Source organism: Carassius auratus, chromosome 32 (assembly GCF_003368295.1).
Source record: "Carassius auratus strain Wakin chromosome 32, ASM336829v1, whole genome shotgun sequence".
NCBI classification, from domain to species: Eukaryota; Metazoa; Chordata; class Actinopteri; order Cypriniformes; family Cyprinidae; genus Carassius; species Carassius auratus.
Window position 1 is genome coordinate 6,573,279 of NC_039274.1, and position 17,019 is coordinate 6,590,297.

The 17,019-nt window shown below is 37.6% G+C and overlaps 1 protein-coding gene across 9 annotated transcripts in view; it reads right to left on the reverse strand.

The window, feature by feature from the left end:
• The window catches only part of LOC113051454 (diacylglycerol kinase zeta-like), a 105,334-nt gene that overhangs the window by 35,898 nt on the left and 52,417 nt on the right, over positions 1–17,019 (reverse strand). For 5 of the 9 annotated variants that reach the window (XM_026215211.1, XM_026215210.1, XM_026215208.1 and 2 more), the window contains exons 1-2: positions 14,390–14,485; positions 287–1,244 (exon numbers count right to left, since the gene is read on the reverse strand). The exons of the other annotated variants lie outside the window; for them this stretch is intronic. In XM_026215211.1, coding sequence (XP_026070996.1) covers positions 287–1,185 — 899 coding nt within the window. In that variant the 5' untranslated portion in view covers positions 1,186–1,244; positions 14,390–14,485. Of the gene's footprint in view, positions 1–286; positions 1,245–14,389; positions 14,486–17,019 lie in introns of those variants that run through there. 9 annotated transcript variants of the gene reach the window in all.

Consider the following 17,019-nt stretch of genomic DNA (forward strand, 5'->3'; position numbering starts at 1 on the left):
AGTCCAAATATCAAAGAGAATACAAGAATACAAGAGACAAAGTTCCATGATCACCTACACTGGAATCACTGTTGAAGCGCTCAATATACAGTAAGGCTAGTATTAAAGTCATTTACTTTGGAGTTTAAATTATGTAGTGCTGAAAGTTTGAAAAGGGAAATGAACTGTATATGTACTCTTCACATACAGCATTAAAATGTGATCGCAAAGTCCAAATAGCTTTCGGTGAAAACATTACAAACACACACATACTGAGACATACAGCAGTAGTTAGGGCTCTACATACGATAGGAATTCACTCCATGTGTCAATCTGTGGGTTGTAATCAGTTCCCTGCAGTGTGTGTGAGAGACTGAGATCTGTCCAGCAAGGAGAACTCCTCCTGTACAGTGCGACTGATCCTGGACCTGCAAGAGAATTTCGCCTCCCTGTCCACAATCCACCTACATTAGACAGACCCTGTGCCTGACTGGTCCTACGGTAACGGCCGTACAGTCCAAAAGAGGCTGGGCTCTGGTAAACGGCTTCAGCAGGAAGTAGGTGTGAGGAGTTTCGCCTCAGGCAGCGTGGGGCACGGAGGAGGGGACGAGGCTGAATACTTTCCCCCGGCATCCAACCCTCAGCCAACCACGTCAGAGACTTATCAGACTCCAACTCTAAATCCATCCCTGCTTGCTTGTACTCCTCCTGGCTACAGTCACTATCAGAGAGAGAGGAGTATTCTTCTTCACTCTTATTCTCAGTTTCATGATCTTCACTCATTTGCATCACGCCAGCCAAAAACAGTGATGGTCCCAGGAGCTGGTTGTGAATGCTGTGGTGTTTGGCAGCTGGTCTCCGTCGGATAGCGAACCGTGGGGCCAGGCAGGCTGTTCCTCCACTCGACCTCCTCCTGGTGAAGTGTCCTCTGCTGTGGTGTAAGACCCCCTGCACGTTGCTGATTTGGAGCTGAGCACTAGACCTGCGTCTCTGAGCCAGGCCCGCTGATGCCAGGCCCGTGTTGGAGCACCGGCGTGCTTTACTCACTGGAAGTGACACACTGGAGCGCCGCCGTGCTTTACTCGCTGGAAGTGACACACTGGAGCGCCGCCGCGCTTTAATCCCTGGAAGTGACATGCTGGAGCGCCTGGGTCCGCTTGGCTCACAGGCTTTCCGTCTGAAACGCAGGCCAAACAATGTATCCATTGGACTCAGTAATAAAAGAAGATGCTATACGCCACGACTGATGTCTTCCCCAGAGGACACTGTGGGCGCAAGAGCGAGTCGGTCAGCACACACAAAACACTACCTAAAACATAAATGAATAAATCTGGTCTAACTGTCTCCTCAAATGCAGTGCTGTTCCTTTAACCTTTTGTGAAATAACAATAGCCAAGTTTCCATCCAATTTTTGCGCTGTTTTGTTTAATGCACTTTTGAACTACAGAAAAACAATCAGCTATATCTGTAAAAAATTTTGCAAAAAATCCTTGGATGGAAAACTGGCTAATGATGGGATATCAGACCACCAAAAATCATTCTAATCAGCTCTATTCAGTGCTATTCAATGCCAATCAACTCTATTCTCCTCACATGTGTGACTTGTTTAGCAGCTCACAAGAAGCCAAAGAAAATCACAGGCCCTAAGCATCTAAATCCTCTGCATCCAAGTATCTGTCTGAATTGTAACCAAGCAAATAAAACCTCCCTTAAACAGCAATGCAACGTAACTCAATGACATATCATCACAACTGATTCAGGAGTATAATGTGGTCATTATATACCTGACTGCGCTCCGGTAATGTTATCTGACAGCTATATTTATATATATATCTTTAACTGTATGGACAAACACTTCAGACATGCCTTCTGTGTTCCACATAAAATACATAACTACATAAATAATGACAATTCTATGAGAAATCAACCTAAAAAAAAACAGACCAGCACAATCACAAATATTAACACCATTGCCTGATTTCTGCATCAATACTCAAAAAGCTATATTCACAATTTATTTTGATCTCTCAATTATTTCTTCAGTTAATCAGATAAAAATCTAAATATTATTCACTACAATTACATGTATGCATTAAGCAGACACTTTTATCAGCGACTTACAGTGGACTCAGGCTATACATTACTTGTATTATATTTAATCAGTATGTGTGTTCCCTGGGAATTGAACCCACAACCTTTTGCGCTGCTAACGCAAAGCTCTACCACTGAACCACAGGAACGACATATTACCCAGTGTTGTCCTCCAATCAATGTGCAATCTGAAAGCTATGAAAATAAATATAGTGAATGGATCTATGTAGAATATGCAATACACTGGGTAAAACTGGGTGAATATAAGCAATGCTTGCAAACCATTTATCTAACAAGAAATAATAGGCTACTGCCTAACAAGAATTATAGATTAAAATATATTAAGTCAGAATTATTGCACCCCTGTTCTATTGTGCTGTTAGTTTGATGCACATTTACTTATTGATTGGAAAACCAAACAAACATTGCAAGTAGTAAACAGTGTTTAGAAAAAAACTCAAATTTACAATTAAGCTAAAAAAAAAAGTGAGATGAAATTTATGGGATTAAAATGGGATTAATGCTCATTGATCAATTATTCTATTTGGCAAATTTTCATATAAAAAGACCAACCACATGACACTCCAATAAAACACATAGGATAATACAATGAGCAATAGATGTTTCTTGCTGTGAAACAGTGTACTATACAGGTTCTTTATATTCAAAAACAGGCAATCTAATGAAAAACGGACAAATTAAGTACTACAGTGTTAAGCAACACTGGAAGTGTGCATATTTATTTCTACAGCCTTGTAAAAAAAGATGTGCATAACTCAAGCACCACAGTTTGATCTCGCCTGAACTTGAATTTTCATGTGAGATCGCGGCCTATTATCAGATTCCCACACTGCTAAAGGTCACCAGTGAGTAACTGTTTGTCGAAATACACCACAACTGACATATCTGCAACTAAAGGATAGGAGCAGAATAATTTATACTGAAAATATGCATTTTCCATAAACAGAAGTCCACGAGTATAACTATGACACAGTCACAGTCCATTTAAGTAAGATATTATACTGTCATTTGCATGATAATAACACTGTCATGCACTCTTACTGTATGTTCATCACAAATGATCAGAGCAGCCACTTTCAATAACATGTATTACTGATTATTCCAATGCTTTGTGATTTAAGTTCATTGCTAAGAATTTCTAAAAATGTTCTTTAGTTTCTTAAAGAAATTTGCTGAATTCTTAGATGTGAAGATGATAGCTGCGGTAAAATCTGTGTATGTCTTCAGGTGACTTTTTTTCAATGTAACACCGTGTGAACTGTGTTTTGAGAGGAAATTGAGGTCAGTACAAAAGATTACAAAAAGGTCAGAGCTGAGAAAAGGTCAAGAAATGTACCACTTGGCCTTAGGTTGTTGTGTAGTCTTTTTAAGTAGAGGTGGGTCTGACTGAATTGCAGACTTGAATCAAGACTTTCAAATACACAGATTGCAAATTGTGCCCTATTGTAATAATTCACTTATACTGTAACTGTTCATGATTAAATCCAAACCAGTAACAGAGTAGAGTTTGCAAAGAGCAAGGACTATTAAAGTAAAAAGACCAAACAAAGGTTAGTACAGATCCCAGTTACTGTGACCTTTGGTTTTTAGATGAACCGTGAGCATGTCCTCGCTATTTCCAGATGCTCTTTCCTTTCCTGTTTTCTTTTTATATTATATAATATTATAATTCATGTTATATGCACCCACTGGTTTTTAATAAGAAAATGCAGTCATGTTTCATATTATGATAGTTTAAGTTTATGCAAACCGCTAGTCTGTCGGTCACAGATATCTAAGAAATCTGTTACTGGTCTTATATAATGAGCTGATATTTCATCTACTGTCATACTCTTGCACTATATTCACGGCACAGAGAGGTGGAGGACCTGTTCTAAAAGGCCGCCCCTGTGGCCTTCCTACAACAGAGAGTGTTAACTCGCTTCAAGGAAAAAGAGATGAAACAACTCAACACACACTCAACTGTTACTGTATATGGCTCAGAGGCCTGTGGGCTGCAGTTAGCAGAGAAAGAGAGGGCGAGAGAGACCTGCAATTAGGTTTTGGTGACTCATGTAAGGTAAGGTTGTTAGACCAACTTTTAACTGGAAACTTGACTCATTAAAATAAAGAGCATGAAATGAATTCAAATAACAAACTTAGTGCAGAAAGAACACAATGGTACATACACACACATATATACATACAGTACAGACCAAAAGTTTGGAAACATTACTATTTTTAATGTTTTTAATGTTAAGTTTCCTCTGCTCATCAAGCCTGCATTTATTTGATCAAAAATACAGAAAAAAAGTAATATTGTGATATATTATTACAATTTAAAATAATTGTTTTTAAATTTATTATACTTTAAATTATCATTTATTTCTTTGATGCAAAGCTGAATTTTTAGGATCATTATCACATGATCCTTTAGAAATCATTCTAATATGATGATTCATTACCAAAGTTGGAAACAGTTCTGCTGCTTAATATTTTTTCAGAACATGTGATACTTTTTTTAGGATCCTTTGATGAATAAAAAGTAAAAAAAAATCTATGCTTTTAAAATATAAATATTTTGTAATAACAATATACACTACTGGTCAGTAATTTGGGGTCAGTATTTTTTTTTTTCTTTCTTCTTTTTAAATAAAATCAATACTTTTATTCAGCAAGGATGTGTTGAATTGATAAAAAGTGATAGTAAAGAAAATATATTATTAGAATATATATTATTAGAATTTTGTTTTTATTTTGAATAAATGCAGTTCTTTTTAACCTTTTCTTGTTATCCTAATGTTATCCTTTTTAGGCTTTTTTATTTATTTTTACAGAAGTATCGGTTCAGGCACCGTTTAGGCACCGGTACTGTTTTAAAAATACTGAAATGGCACTGGTATCGAATAAAACCCAATCAATTCCCAACCCTAGGTGGCGATTTCCCTCAATCTTTTTCTAATAATTTAATTTAGCTCAATTTAGCTTATTATTGGCAGATTGTCCCAGAGGTGGCTGACACAACGTTTTATATGCTTTGTTAACATTTCCATAATGGTCCAAGGTACAAGTGGATGGAGTTGGAGTGGCCACAAACTGTACTACTGCAATAAGAGTAGACAATCAGACAAACTACAATCTTCTGAAATAAAGAAAACTGACTGATCAGCAGGATGGGAGATAGCACAATTATATCTCTCTGCTAAACTTTCAGCAGCCTTGTTTATATTCGGACTGAGATCATAAGTAAATATATTTGACCAAATATACATTTCTGAAAGAAACATTTAAAATTTCCTATTACAGGGTGCAAATCTTCTCCATTACGTCCCCTTGGAATTAGAAGGTTCTATCTGCATTCAGAGTAGTTTTGAGATACTGAGCTTCAAAGTTTTTGTGTTCCATTCGACTGTCTAGATAGAACATTATTGTTTTTAAATAAAAAGTCCCATAATGTACAGAACATAAAAAAATCTATCACATAACGTAAATACGTTGACACAGAATAAGAATATGTGAATAACTCAATTTTGACAAAAATGTCAGATAGAACCTTATGATTCCAAGGGGACGATTATGAAAAAATCCTCAGGCCATTTATTATCAACAAACATGCACAAACCACCTCCAACCGACTTTCATGATTTATCCTCATTTCTGTCGGCTCTGATGGTGGTGTATCCATTTAACGTAGAGCGTGGCAGATTTTTTAACTGGTCAACATGATTACATTCTGTGGAGGTTTATTTCCTCGTCATCTGACCCGCTGTTTCACACCCCCTCTGTATCCTCTCTTCTTAGATTTATTCTGAACTGTTCTGTGGAAACAGTATCTGCGCCTTATTTCATGAATGACCTCTTGAAATGGTTTATCCTCAACAGTGCAGTGATAAACCATGGACATCACATCTTCCCTCGTGTATTGTTTATACGCTTCTTGCTTCCCATCGGCTGCAGCAGAGGCACACCTCCGGAAATTTACCGTTCCAGTTTGCTTAATTGCATAGACAAATAAATTGACTCAACAGTCTTACATATTCAGTCTGCAAGACTGTTTACAACACTAAGTTTGCTCGGTTGTCTAGAAGATTCTATCTGGTTCTCAACACACACTACATCAAACCATACTGATCACTACTTGTCCGGTGCTGTTAACGTACTCTTCTACCAGAGTGAACAACAATTCAAGTAAATCAAGTAAATATATTATTTATTTAGAAAGCAATTTATCTTCATAAAATATATTGTAATGCACAAAGTAAGTTTTTTTTTTTTTTTTTTTTTTTGAAAGGTACCGTATCAGGTAACACTGCAGTTTCTGGTTTATGATTTAATGATAAAAGCTGATGTTGACATTTAAAAAAAAAAGATGTTTGTTCAAAAAGGCTTAATGTTTTTTCCCCCAACAAAAGCAAAAAAACAACCCAGAGATAACTGGAATGCTGTTTCACATAATATCTAAGCAAGTTAATAAGACAGTCATTGTATCATCAGTAAATGATCTTCATCAAATGTTGAGTGCACAATGTAAAAGTTTTTATACTCACAGTGAACATTATAAATGAGAGACAATACATTTCTGCACAAATCCTAAATTAATCGCTATGCAGCCTGTCACTTCACCAAACATTTTAGTCTGCTTGTCCTCACCAGATTACACTCATGTCTTAAGGGGCTGAATTGTATGTCTCTGTGTGTTTGTGTGTGTGTGTAATCCAGTAGAGCTAATGCTATACCATGGTCTGAGATCAAAGAAAGCAGCAGAGAAGGTGGCATGTGGGTGGCTTAGTATTGCGTGATAGACTGCTGTGGTCTGGAGTTAAAGGTTAAGGTTGGTGAATAGCTACTTTAAATAGCATCTTCACATTTAACCCGTCTTCAGCAAAACTGAACAGATGTGCACAATTGACAAAACAAACATTGTTTCACTGTTTACCCCATACAGTACAGCAAAATGTTACAAATGATATATGATGATATGATAATGTATAAATAACTATATAGGACTTTTTCAATTAAAAGTGAAAATAAACATATAATAATAATAAAATACAGCCGGTATATTATCAGTGGCAAAATCTGTCATGACTCACGATACTAGAGATGCACTCATATTAAAAATCAGACTGATACTAATATGTTGTTTTGTTGTTGTTGTTGTCACTTAGGGATGTAAAGGGATGAATATTGCTTGGCACAATTATAGTGACCAAAATTATCACGGTTATCAGTATTATCACCGTATTGTTCAAATGTGCTGGAGCTGTTAAAAATGTACCGACACATAAACCACTTCACCAACCAACAAAATCGACAAACAACAAATAAAAGGACTTTTTTGTTTGCATAATCACTAAAACATTAACAATAACATTACCAATGATGCTTGGATTTTAAATGACACCTTGACTGAGAACAGTTTAATAGCAAGTTCAAATATATGAATGTAAATGTTCAAATAAAGCTTTGAAAACATTTCATAAAAAGGTAAACCTCACATTTGAGCCTATAAAAAAAAAAGGGTTAAGTCAAAATGATAATTGGTTAATAAATTATTATTTTATATGCTCCATTAATAATTCTAGATAACATAGAATAACAGTACAAATGTGTAGAATCCACATAAACTTAATTTTCATCAACCGGTCAAAATTTACAGCAAGGCGTGCAAATTCGGTCCGTTTTTGGCATGACAAAAGCTAGACACAGACTGAATGTTAATATAAGTCTCTGTAAATCCACTTGCTGCCAGCAGGTGGCGCTTATGGAAAAACTGAATTACGCTGTTTCCTGTAAACTCCATGGACAAAGCAGTATTGCGATGAAGGACACATCCTTTAGGCATTACATCACGGAGCGAAGAAGAAAAAATGCCATCTAATCATTTCTGAAGACAGTGAGAACCTTCAGAGGTACATTCATATAATTAATTCATTCATATATTCATTTGTATAATTCCCTTGGCTCCCTTTTAAAACCCCTCAGCTTTTCCGCCCTGTTTTCACTCAAAACGAAACTACTCTGCATGCTGTGCCCACGTGAGACTGTTACTGAAAGCTGTGCTTTATGCTGGACAGTAGTTATTAATCAGGAGTCGTTTAAATAACGGTAATCTAATACGGTTTTAATAATAATGAAAAATTAAAAAGTGACAATGCTCGTCACTCGTGAACGAGTCAGTCTATTGTTCGTTATCTGGCTCGGCTCGGTGTTCTTCAAAGCAGTTCAGTCAATGTACTGTTTGAGTACATGAATTACTCAGGGATATTGGTTTGTTTGAACTCAGAGGGAGTGCCAGCCACATTAAAAAAGTTAACAGCTTAAGTCATTTGTGGATTAATGCGTATTAGAGATGACGATTCAGTTCGATTTGGTGAACTGAATGATTCGTTCGCGAACCGGAAATCCAGCTGCTTTGCTTTGAACTCTCTCTCACACAGACACGGAAGAGAAGACAATTCTGAATAAAGTCGTAGTTTTTGCTATTTTTGGACCAAAATGTATTTTCGATGTTTCAAAAAATTCCAACGGACCCTCTGATGTCACATGGACTACTTTGATTATGTTTCTCTTACCTTTCTGGACATGGACAGTATACCGTACACACAGCTTCAATGGAGGGACTGAGAGCTCTCGGACTAAATCTAAAATATCTTAAACTGTGTTCTGAAGATAAAAGGAAGCCTTACATGTTTGGAACAGCATAAGGGTGAGTTATTAATGACATAATTTTCATATTTGGGCGAACTAACCCTTTAAGAAATAAACGATACGCAAATCCGTCGTCAAACACAAACACTTTCACAGCTCCGTTGATGCTCTGTAAAAATAAACTCCATCCACTGGTCCCTTAATGCTGTTGTCTTGCCCTGGCAACCAAAAACACACTCCTTTTGTGACATTTCGCGACGCTCTCGCTCTGATCAGTGATTGTCTGTGCTCAGCCTCTCAGTGCTCTGCTATACAGGAGCGCGCGCTCTTCCGGCAGAAGTGCCTTAGGACCCATATAAGGAAATTCCGCTCCATCTAACGTCACACACAGCCATACTCGAAAAAAACTTTCCGAAACTTGTGACAAACCGGAAGTAGTATTTTTGGAACAGAAATACTCCTTCAAACGTACAACTTAATTTTTTAAACTTTGTCCATGTTTAGCATGGGAATCCAACTCTTTAACAGTGTAAAAAACTCAATATGCATGAAATAGCGTTTCAAAATGAAAATTGTAGAGTCACACTGAAAGCATCAAGGGCTATTTGACCAAGAAGGAGAGTGATGGGGTGCTGCTCCAGATGAGCTGGCCTCCACAGTCACCGGACCTGAACCCAATCCAGATGGTTTAGGGGTGAGCTGGACTGCAGACAGAAGGCAAAAGGGCCAACAAGTGCTGAGCATCTCTCAGGGAACTCCTTCAAGACTGTTGGAAGACCATTCCAGGTGACTACCTCTTGAAGCTCATCAAGAGAAAGCCAAGAGTATGCAAAGCAGTAATCAAAGCGAAAGGTGGCTACTTTGAAGAACCTACAATATGACATATTTTCAGTTGTTTCACACTTTTTTGTTATGTATATAATTCCATATATAATTCCACATGTGTTAATTCATAGTTGTGATGCCTTCAGTGTGAAAATAAAGATAACTCTTTGAATGAGAAGGTGTGTCCAAACTTTTGGTCTGTACTGTAAATCCAGTTCTGTCAACACTGCACTGGCTCCCTATTAAACATTGCATAAATAAATGATCTATCTACGCTAATATTGGTCTGTTTTATTCTTATTCCAGGGTCACTATAGCAGATCCGATGGTCACTGCAATCGCACGGATCCAGTCCAGATGGTGGATCAGTAAGGATGTAACTATTAACTGAGAGTCAAAAATCAACTCAAATCAGTCGCGATTCATTTAGGGGTAGGTGTTTATATGAATGCATGTCTGAGGGGAACTGTCTTTATAAAAGTTTAGATGGTTGTTATTTCTTTTCATCTTGCCTCTGTATAATGCATATTAAAGTTCATAAGTGCAGCGCTGCTTTGTTTACAGCAGAAACAAGGAAACGCTTTAAGCGCCACCTGCTGTCAGAGAGTGAATCTGTGTCTCATTCAGCCTTTGCATGCAGAAATTTTTATGCATAGTTTCACAAAATCACTCTGTCTTTGCTTCGAAATTTTGAAATTATTAAATCTAATTTAGATTAAAAACTGCTAATGTTGCATGTATGCAGCATCTTTGTTTGAATCATGATTAAAATGCAGTGGTTGCCTCTAATTTTAAATGGAAAGAGCACAAGACAAAGCCTTATTTTGTTTATATGAAGATAAGAGCACAAGAACCAGACGATTCCTCTGCTCAATCTGACGTGTGTTGCAGCCTGGAATTAAACCACAACATGCTGGTTTCATCTGGCCTGAGGAGAACTGGTCCCCGGCTGAGCCTGGTTTCTCCAATTTCTCCCACTAGTTGTCTGTCTGTCTGTCACTCACTCACTCACTCACTCACTCAACTCACACACACACACACACACACACACACACACACACACACACACACACACACACACACACACACACACACAAACACACAAACACACAAACACACACACTATAGATACTGAAGTGTTATGCGTTATGGTTCACTGACAAATAGGAGTGACAATAATAGACAAAAGGAAGAAACATACTTTTTGTATTCATGTTGGTTTCATTTTGTTCTAAAAAATCAAATTTCCAAAAAAAAAAAAAAAAAAAAAATTGTGTGAACTACCTAAAAATTCTGTTAACTTATTGTTTGCTGTAAATTTCTAATGTTCTTTTGATTTTTTCATCTACTTTTTCCACTTGTTGAAGAATCTTGAAAAAAATAATGCATCATGCCTTCTGCAAAGCCATGCAAAAAAAAAAAAAAACTTAAGCATATTAACAATGCCTTTTTCTTGTGCACCAAATCAGCATTCAACATGCCATCTCTTCACCTTTAAAATGATGGCTGTCACCTAGTCATTCCATACCCTGCATCAGAGTGTAAATTGTACTTTAATCTACCAGAGGAGAGGAGATGAAAGGAGGCCTTGGTGGTTGCAGGAGAGATTAGAAAGTAAAGCTGATTGATAGCTACACACACATGCACATTTTAGGGGGAAAGCAATTCAGATGAGACGCAAGCTAGCAGAGCTGCATAGATGAGGTTATCACCTATTTTTGGCTGGTTTTAGCTGTCAGTGGTTTAATGCAAATGCTCATCTGCAGCAGTCGTTTTCTGGTGCTATGACTGCATTCTGCCTTGTTGTTGCAGGCCATTCTACATGTGAAACTCTGACCTTGCCTCTGTCTCAACATCACAGTTCGACTGTGTGAAGTGTGTGCCATAAAAATAACCTTATGTGTGTGCTTAAGGGCTGTTGTGGCCCTTTTCTGAAATCCCTTTGTGAATTTCAGTGAAACTACGTTCATTAAATAGCTCAATTCAGTCTGTTTTTGAGTGGATGAGTCAAACACAACCTCTTCTCTGTTGCCTCCGTACTGGAAATCACTGCAGAGCTGTTGTAGGTTACAACTTAATGTGAGCAAAGATAACCTGAGTCTACCCATATTTTATATTCTCTTACTAACAGCACATAATGAGAGGTGAAGAACCACCTTCAAATCACTTTCAAAGTATACATGTCCTAATCTTTCACCTCCATCCTCATTTATTTAGGCATTTCTGTAAATGGACTTGTCCATAGGTAATCTGATATTTTCAACATGAAGGAGATTTGAAGCTGGTTTCTGGTTTAGCACCTCTTCATGTCTTTTGCTGAAACACAGGTTGAGGTAAATAGAACAGAAACCTATTAATGAAGCAGACACAACTTTAAGACATAATTTGTAATTATGCACCTAGTTCTGACAAAGCCTGGTAAACATACTGTACATAAACTCAAAACAAGCCTGTTCATGAAACTTGAGTCTCTGCAACTGATTCTGAGATGTGTATGTGTAGGGGTGTGCGATACAATGACTTTTAAACATGGATGATTAAAATGTCTCCACGATCTGATTTTGTGGTTGTATCGTGCTACAGCGCACGTTTTATCAGTTACCGTTTTTAGAGTCTCCATCTCAATATACTGTATAATGCAACATTCATTCACATCAAGTGTTAACTCTGTGGCAGAGTTACACTCATAGGACACTGCACTTTGCAATCACAGAAGTACATTATTTGCATGTACTTTAAAGCCTTGCCAGTTAAACATTTCAACTGCATGCTGTGAAGTGTGTGAACACTATAAAACCTCTCAATCAGCACCGATTACTGGACTATGTTATCTTTTGCATACGATTGTGTTAATGCTGTCAAAAACACTCAAAATTTCCATATAAACACAGCTGGTTATGTCTAAAGTGAAAGTAAACAATTGAGAGAAAAATAGATGCTTTCCTGTATATTAGAGGCGTGCAGGTCTTAAAGTGACAGCAGCCTAATAGTAAGAAACATGCTAGCGTTTTGCTATATGGGATAGCTCAATCAAACATTTAAATTCTGTCATTATTTCCTCTTGTGCACAAAAGATTATATTTTGAAGAATGTGGGTAACCAAACAGTTGTTGGTTCCCATTGCTTTGATAGCAGGAAATAAATAAAAAAAAAAATACTACGGAAGTCAGTGGGGACCAGCAACTATTTGGTTACCCACATTTTTTTAAATCACTTTTATGTTCAACAGAAGCAAGAAACACATTCAGGTTAAAAACAAATTTAGAGTGAGCAAATGATCAAATAGTTTTCATGTTTGGGTGAACTATCCCTTTAATGTTAAGAAAATAACAAAACATAAAGAGAAAAATCCCTAACTGCTCTTGACTTGACAATTTCTTGAATGCTACTGCTAAATAGATCTATATGTACCTGAAAAACAAAGCACTGTTTGTTTATTTGTATATTATGTGAATTGATGATGTGTATCTTTGTTCTTCTTTTTTAATAACAAAGATAAAATAATGACAAGCATTATCTTCGCACACTTTGGCCACCCTAAATCTCTGCCTTTTTTTTCTTTTCTTTTTTTTTGTATGGCTTTGTTTTTAAAACAGAGAAATTAGTTTGGCTGTATTGCTCAACTTGCAAAACAAGTAAAACCAACATGATAAAGAATCGTGATAAAATAATTTATCGTGATTTTCCTGATAAAAAAAAAAAAAAAAAAAAAAAAAAAAAGAAAACGGGATATAATATTTTTCCCATATCGCTCACTCCTATGCGTATTTCAGCATAGTGACTGTGAATCAAAATAGAGGTAGAATATTTGCTTCTTTTTACCCTCAATTGTTGCCGTCGTATATCATGTCTCAGTTTTTAACAGTCTGAGCTTCTATCCCTCGCTCTCATTTCTTCCCATGCTTTCACCGTTCATTCATTCATTTAGTCTGCTCTCATTTTCTTCTTTAATAGAACTTTCCACCAACTGTGTGTGCTCAGTTGTACTCAAAAACCCCATTTAGAAGTGCCAAATCCTTATCCATGGTAAAAATCGCTGTTTAATCTTGATGAAAACACATTGCTATGCATCATTCCTATCAGTGGTTTTTTGCTATGACTATATTCACAGTAATATAGCACAGCCTCTCTTTCCATATTGGTTAAATGTACAATACATCTGCATATTAGGCTTCAGATGCAGCTCATGCAATCCGAATGCACAGTCAAACTTATTCTCTTTTAAAAATACAGTATATACTGTAAATATCTAGTCTGCATGAGGAGTTTGTGCATATAAATATCCAAGTTCTCTCTTTGTCAGTATGCTAAAAATGAGTCTCTGTCACACACAGTCAGTGGCCTTTAAACACAGTAGGTTAATAATTTACTTGACTGTTAAAAGCATTTCCTTTATTTTCAAACTGTGGTGTACCAAGTTGTCTTATTACCATACACAAGGGGACATGCATAAGTGCACGTTTAGACTTTTTAGAGTTTCACTCACAAAGCTAGGAAGAGTTCTGCTATCAACAGCAGCCTGCGATTTCTTCTTTTCTCTCCGAAACAAATATAAAACAGATTCTGACACCTGGTTTTAAACCACGACAAACCACGGGACGATACAACACAATGCTGTTAAACTACAGCAGCAACAGCCGATGACAGAATCAGAAAGCAATGAGATTCGAGTCACTGGTTGAGAATCACCAGATTCCCCTTATACCCCTCACGTCTCACTCACCCACACGCACCGCTAGCACAAGTCACAGTCTAAAGGAAACAGCACTGCACTCTACAACTCCAGATCAACTAAAGCTCAAGATCAAGCTCTCGAAAGAGAAGAGTCATTGAAATGTACAACCTGATGGAGGAGTCAAAATCATCCAACCGTCTTCATCCAACCGAGAGGGAGGAGGAGAGTAAGAGGAGAATAGAGACTGGGGATGGGGAAAGAGCGCGCATGCAGTCTGTCCTAAAAGAGTGGGAGGGTCAAAAAGTGAGCTGGTGGGGCTCACAGATAGCAGCATGATTCTGCTGACAAAGCATGCTTACTCTGATGCAAAAACATTATATATGCAGATCAGAATCAACCAATAACTTGAAAACATATGCACATTTGCATGTACACATGATAATCCATTTGAAACTAATAATATTATGCAACGATATTATCCTAAACACTCCCTCTGTTGGCCATTTGTTAGACAAACATATAATCCAGTTGCAAACTCACTCTCAGTGTGAAAGATTAAACCTTCCTTAAAGCTATAGTAATCTCTGCACATTAAGCTTTGAGAGCAAGAAAAAAAAGAGACACCTCAGACTCAAGCCATGAGCAGAGTTATTATTACATGCACGAGCAAACATGGTTTCCTATGGGGAGGACATCAACCATGAACATGTGAGTCTGTGTGTGTGTGTGTACGTGTGTTTGTGCCGGGGGAAAGTGTGAGGGTGTGTATGTCTCTGAACTCTGATGTGACAGAGAGAAGGATCCCTTCGATCAGAGTGCAATGACACTGCCGCAAATGTGTATGTGTGTGTGTGTGTGTGTGTGTGCGCCTGAGTGCTGCCCGTGTGGTTTGGACCGCAAAAGATTTTTTGTCCTAGAATGACTGATAGACCGATCTCAGACTGCGCAGTTTACGGCATCTGCCACACATAGAGAAACACGCAAGCCTACACACAGCCACGCTCTCAGTTTCACCGTTTCTGTTTCACAAATTGAAAAAGAAAAACTGAAATTTGTCAAGAAAGAAAGAAAGAAAGAAAGAAAGAAAGGTGAAAACCCTTGTATTATGTTCAAGTGTTGTTGGCAGAATTTTTCCTTTTTCTGAATTACTGGTTAACCTATGATTTTCTTCTTGAAATTTTGTGACTTATTCTCTTTTAGGGTCATGAAATTACCTGCACAGTGTCGACAATTTAATGCATTATAGAATGTGTATACAAAATTTCTATTCTGTTTAGGATTTTTTTTTACATCCAATTACGCACATTTTTTTTAAGTATTATGTCAGTTCCTAAACTACCCTCTGAGGGCATTTACATTCATCCATTAGGAGACACTTTTAACTGAAGAAATTCGGTTCAATCATGCAATAATGCATTGCATTAAATGTGTATGCAATTCAATAATGCATTGCATTAAATGTGTATGTTTTCATCAGCTCATGAATGTTCAGTTTACCATGCTCTACTAATTGAGCTCGAGTAAAGCAGAGAAGTGCTTTTCAACAATTTTCCTTATTAAATGCTATAATATATCAAACAAAATTGTAGCACGTAAATGTTGATGTAGTAATAACGTTAACGTTTTTTGTTTTTTATAATGTGATTTGTGGCGAATTCTAATTAAGGTCAAGTTGACTGCCACCACACAGACTTTGACCAGAAATTTTAACATACTGTAATGTAAGGGATGCTCTGAGCTATAAGACACGTAATTAGTGACAGAAACTAAAAAGTGTTTACTGAGAAACACCATGTGGAGTCACACATGCATTCTCACACACACATACACTGTACACTTCCTTCCCCCACACCTGAACCCACACAAACACACATACACTCAATCTGCCTCGGTCGATATGCATGTGCACACAAAAACAGAGTTTGTTCTATGCAGATGCTTCACCAAAGAGCCGTTAGGTGAATAACCATACATGCATCTGCCATATACGGTAAATATGCTGCTTTGAGTCTCTCTGGCTGCTTATGTTTCACTTCTCAACACAAGACATACAAAGTGGTTTGATTGTCTTGATAGTTCGAGATAGAAGGGTTTTAGATGCAGTTTAAGATTAACCAGACAAGCAGATTATATTTAGAACTCTGTCTCTGAGTGTAAGAGTGGGAGGAATGAGAGGGTGTGCGTGTGAGTCGCCATGCAAACAAGGAACACAACCAAAACCTGTCTGTATATTTATTTGCCGTGTTTGAATTAAACGTGCCATCTAAGACCTCAGATAACCATCTCCAACAGCAACTATAACTGCTTCTGTCTGGGTGCCACAGCACATCATTACCCGATAATCATCTGAGATACCAACTAAGGGTAGCTGTCAGTCATATCCGCTGACAGCTCAATCTTCATACACCATCTCATAAACCGTTCTACTCCTGCACACATCCACACATGAGCACACGGGTTGTTGCAGATATTGAGGAAGGGAGGCGCCTGCTGGTCAGAAGCTGTCATTACAGGTGTAATAGCGTGTCATGCGCTGCCTAATAAATCCTTGAAGGTTTTAAATCACACATATTGACAGTAAGTCAAAGTGCATCATTCTGTGTGCTCAGACGAATACATTAGACATTCACCAATCGACTGGCCAGGGACCGGAATTAGCCAAATTCCCGTTTGATCAGCCCGGACTGCACTCTACTAGATTATGCACCCCCTAATACTGTTAGGTTTAGTAGTAGGGAGGGGAGGGGAGGGGTTAGGTTTAGGGATAGACTTCAATGAGGGGGTCCATAATCTGGCAG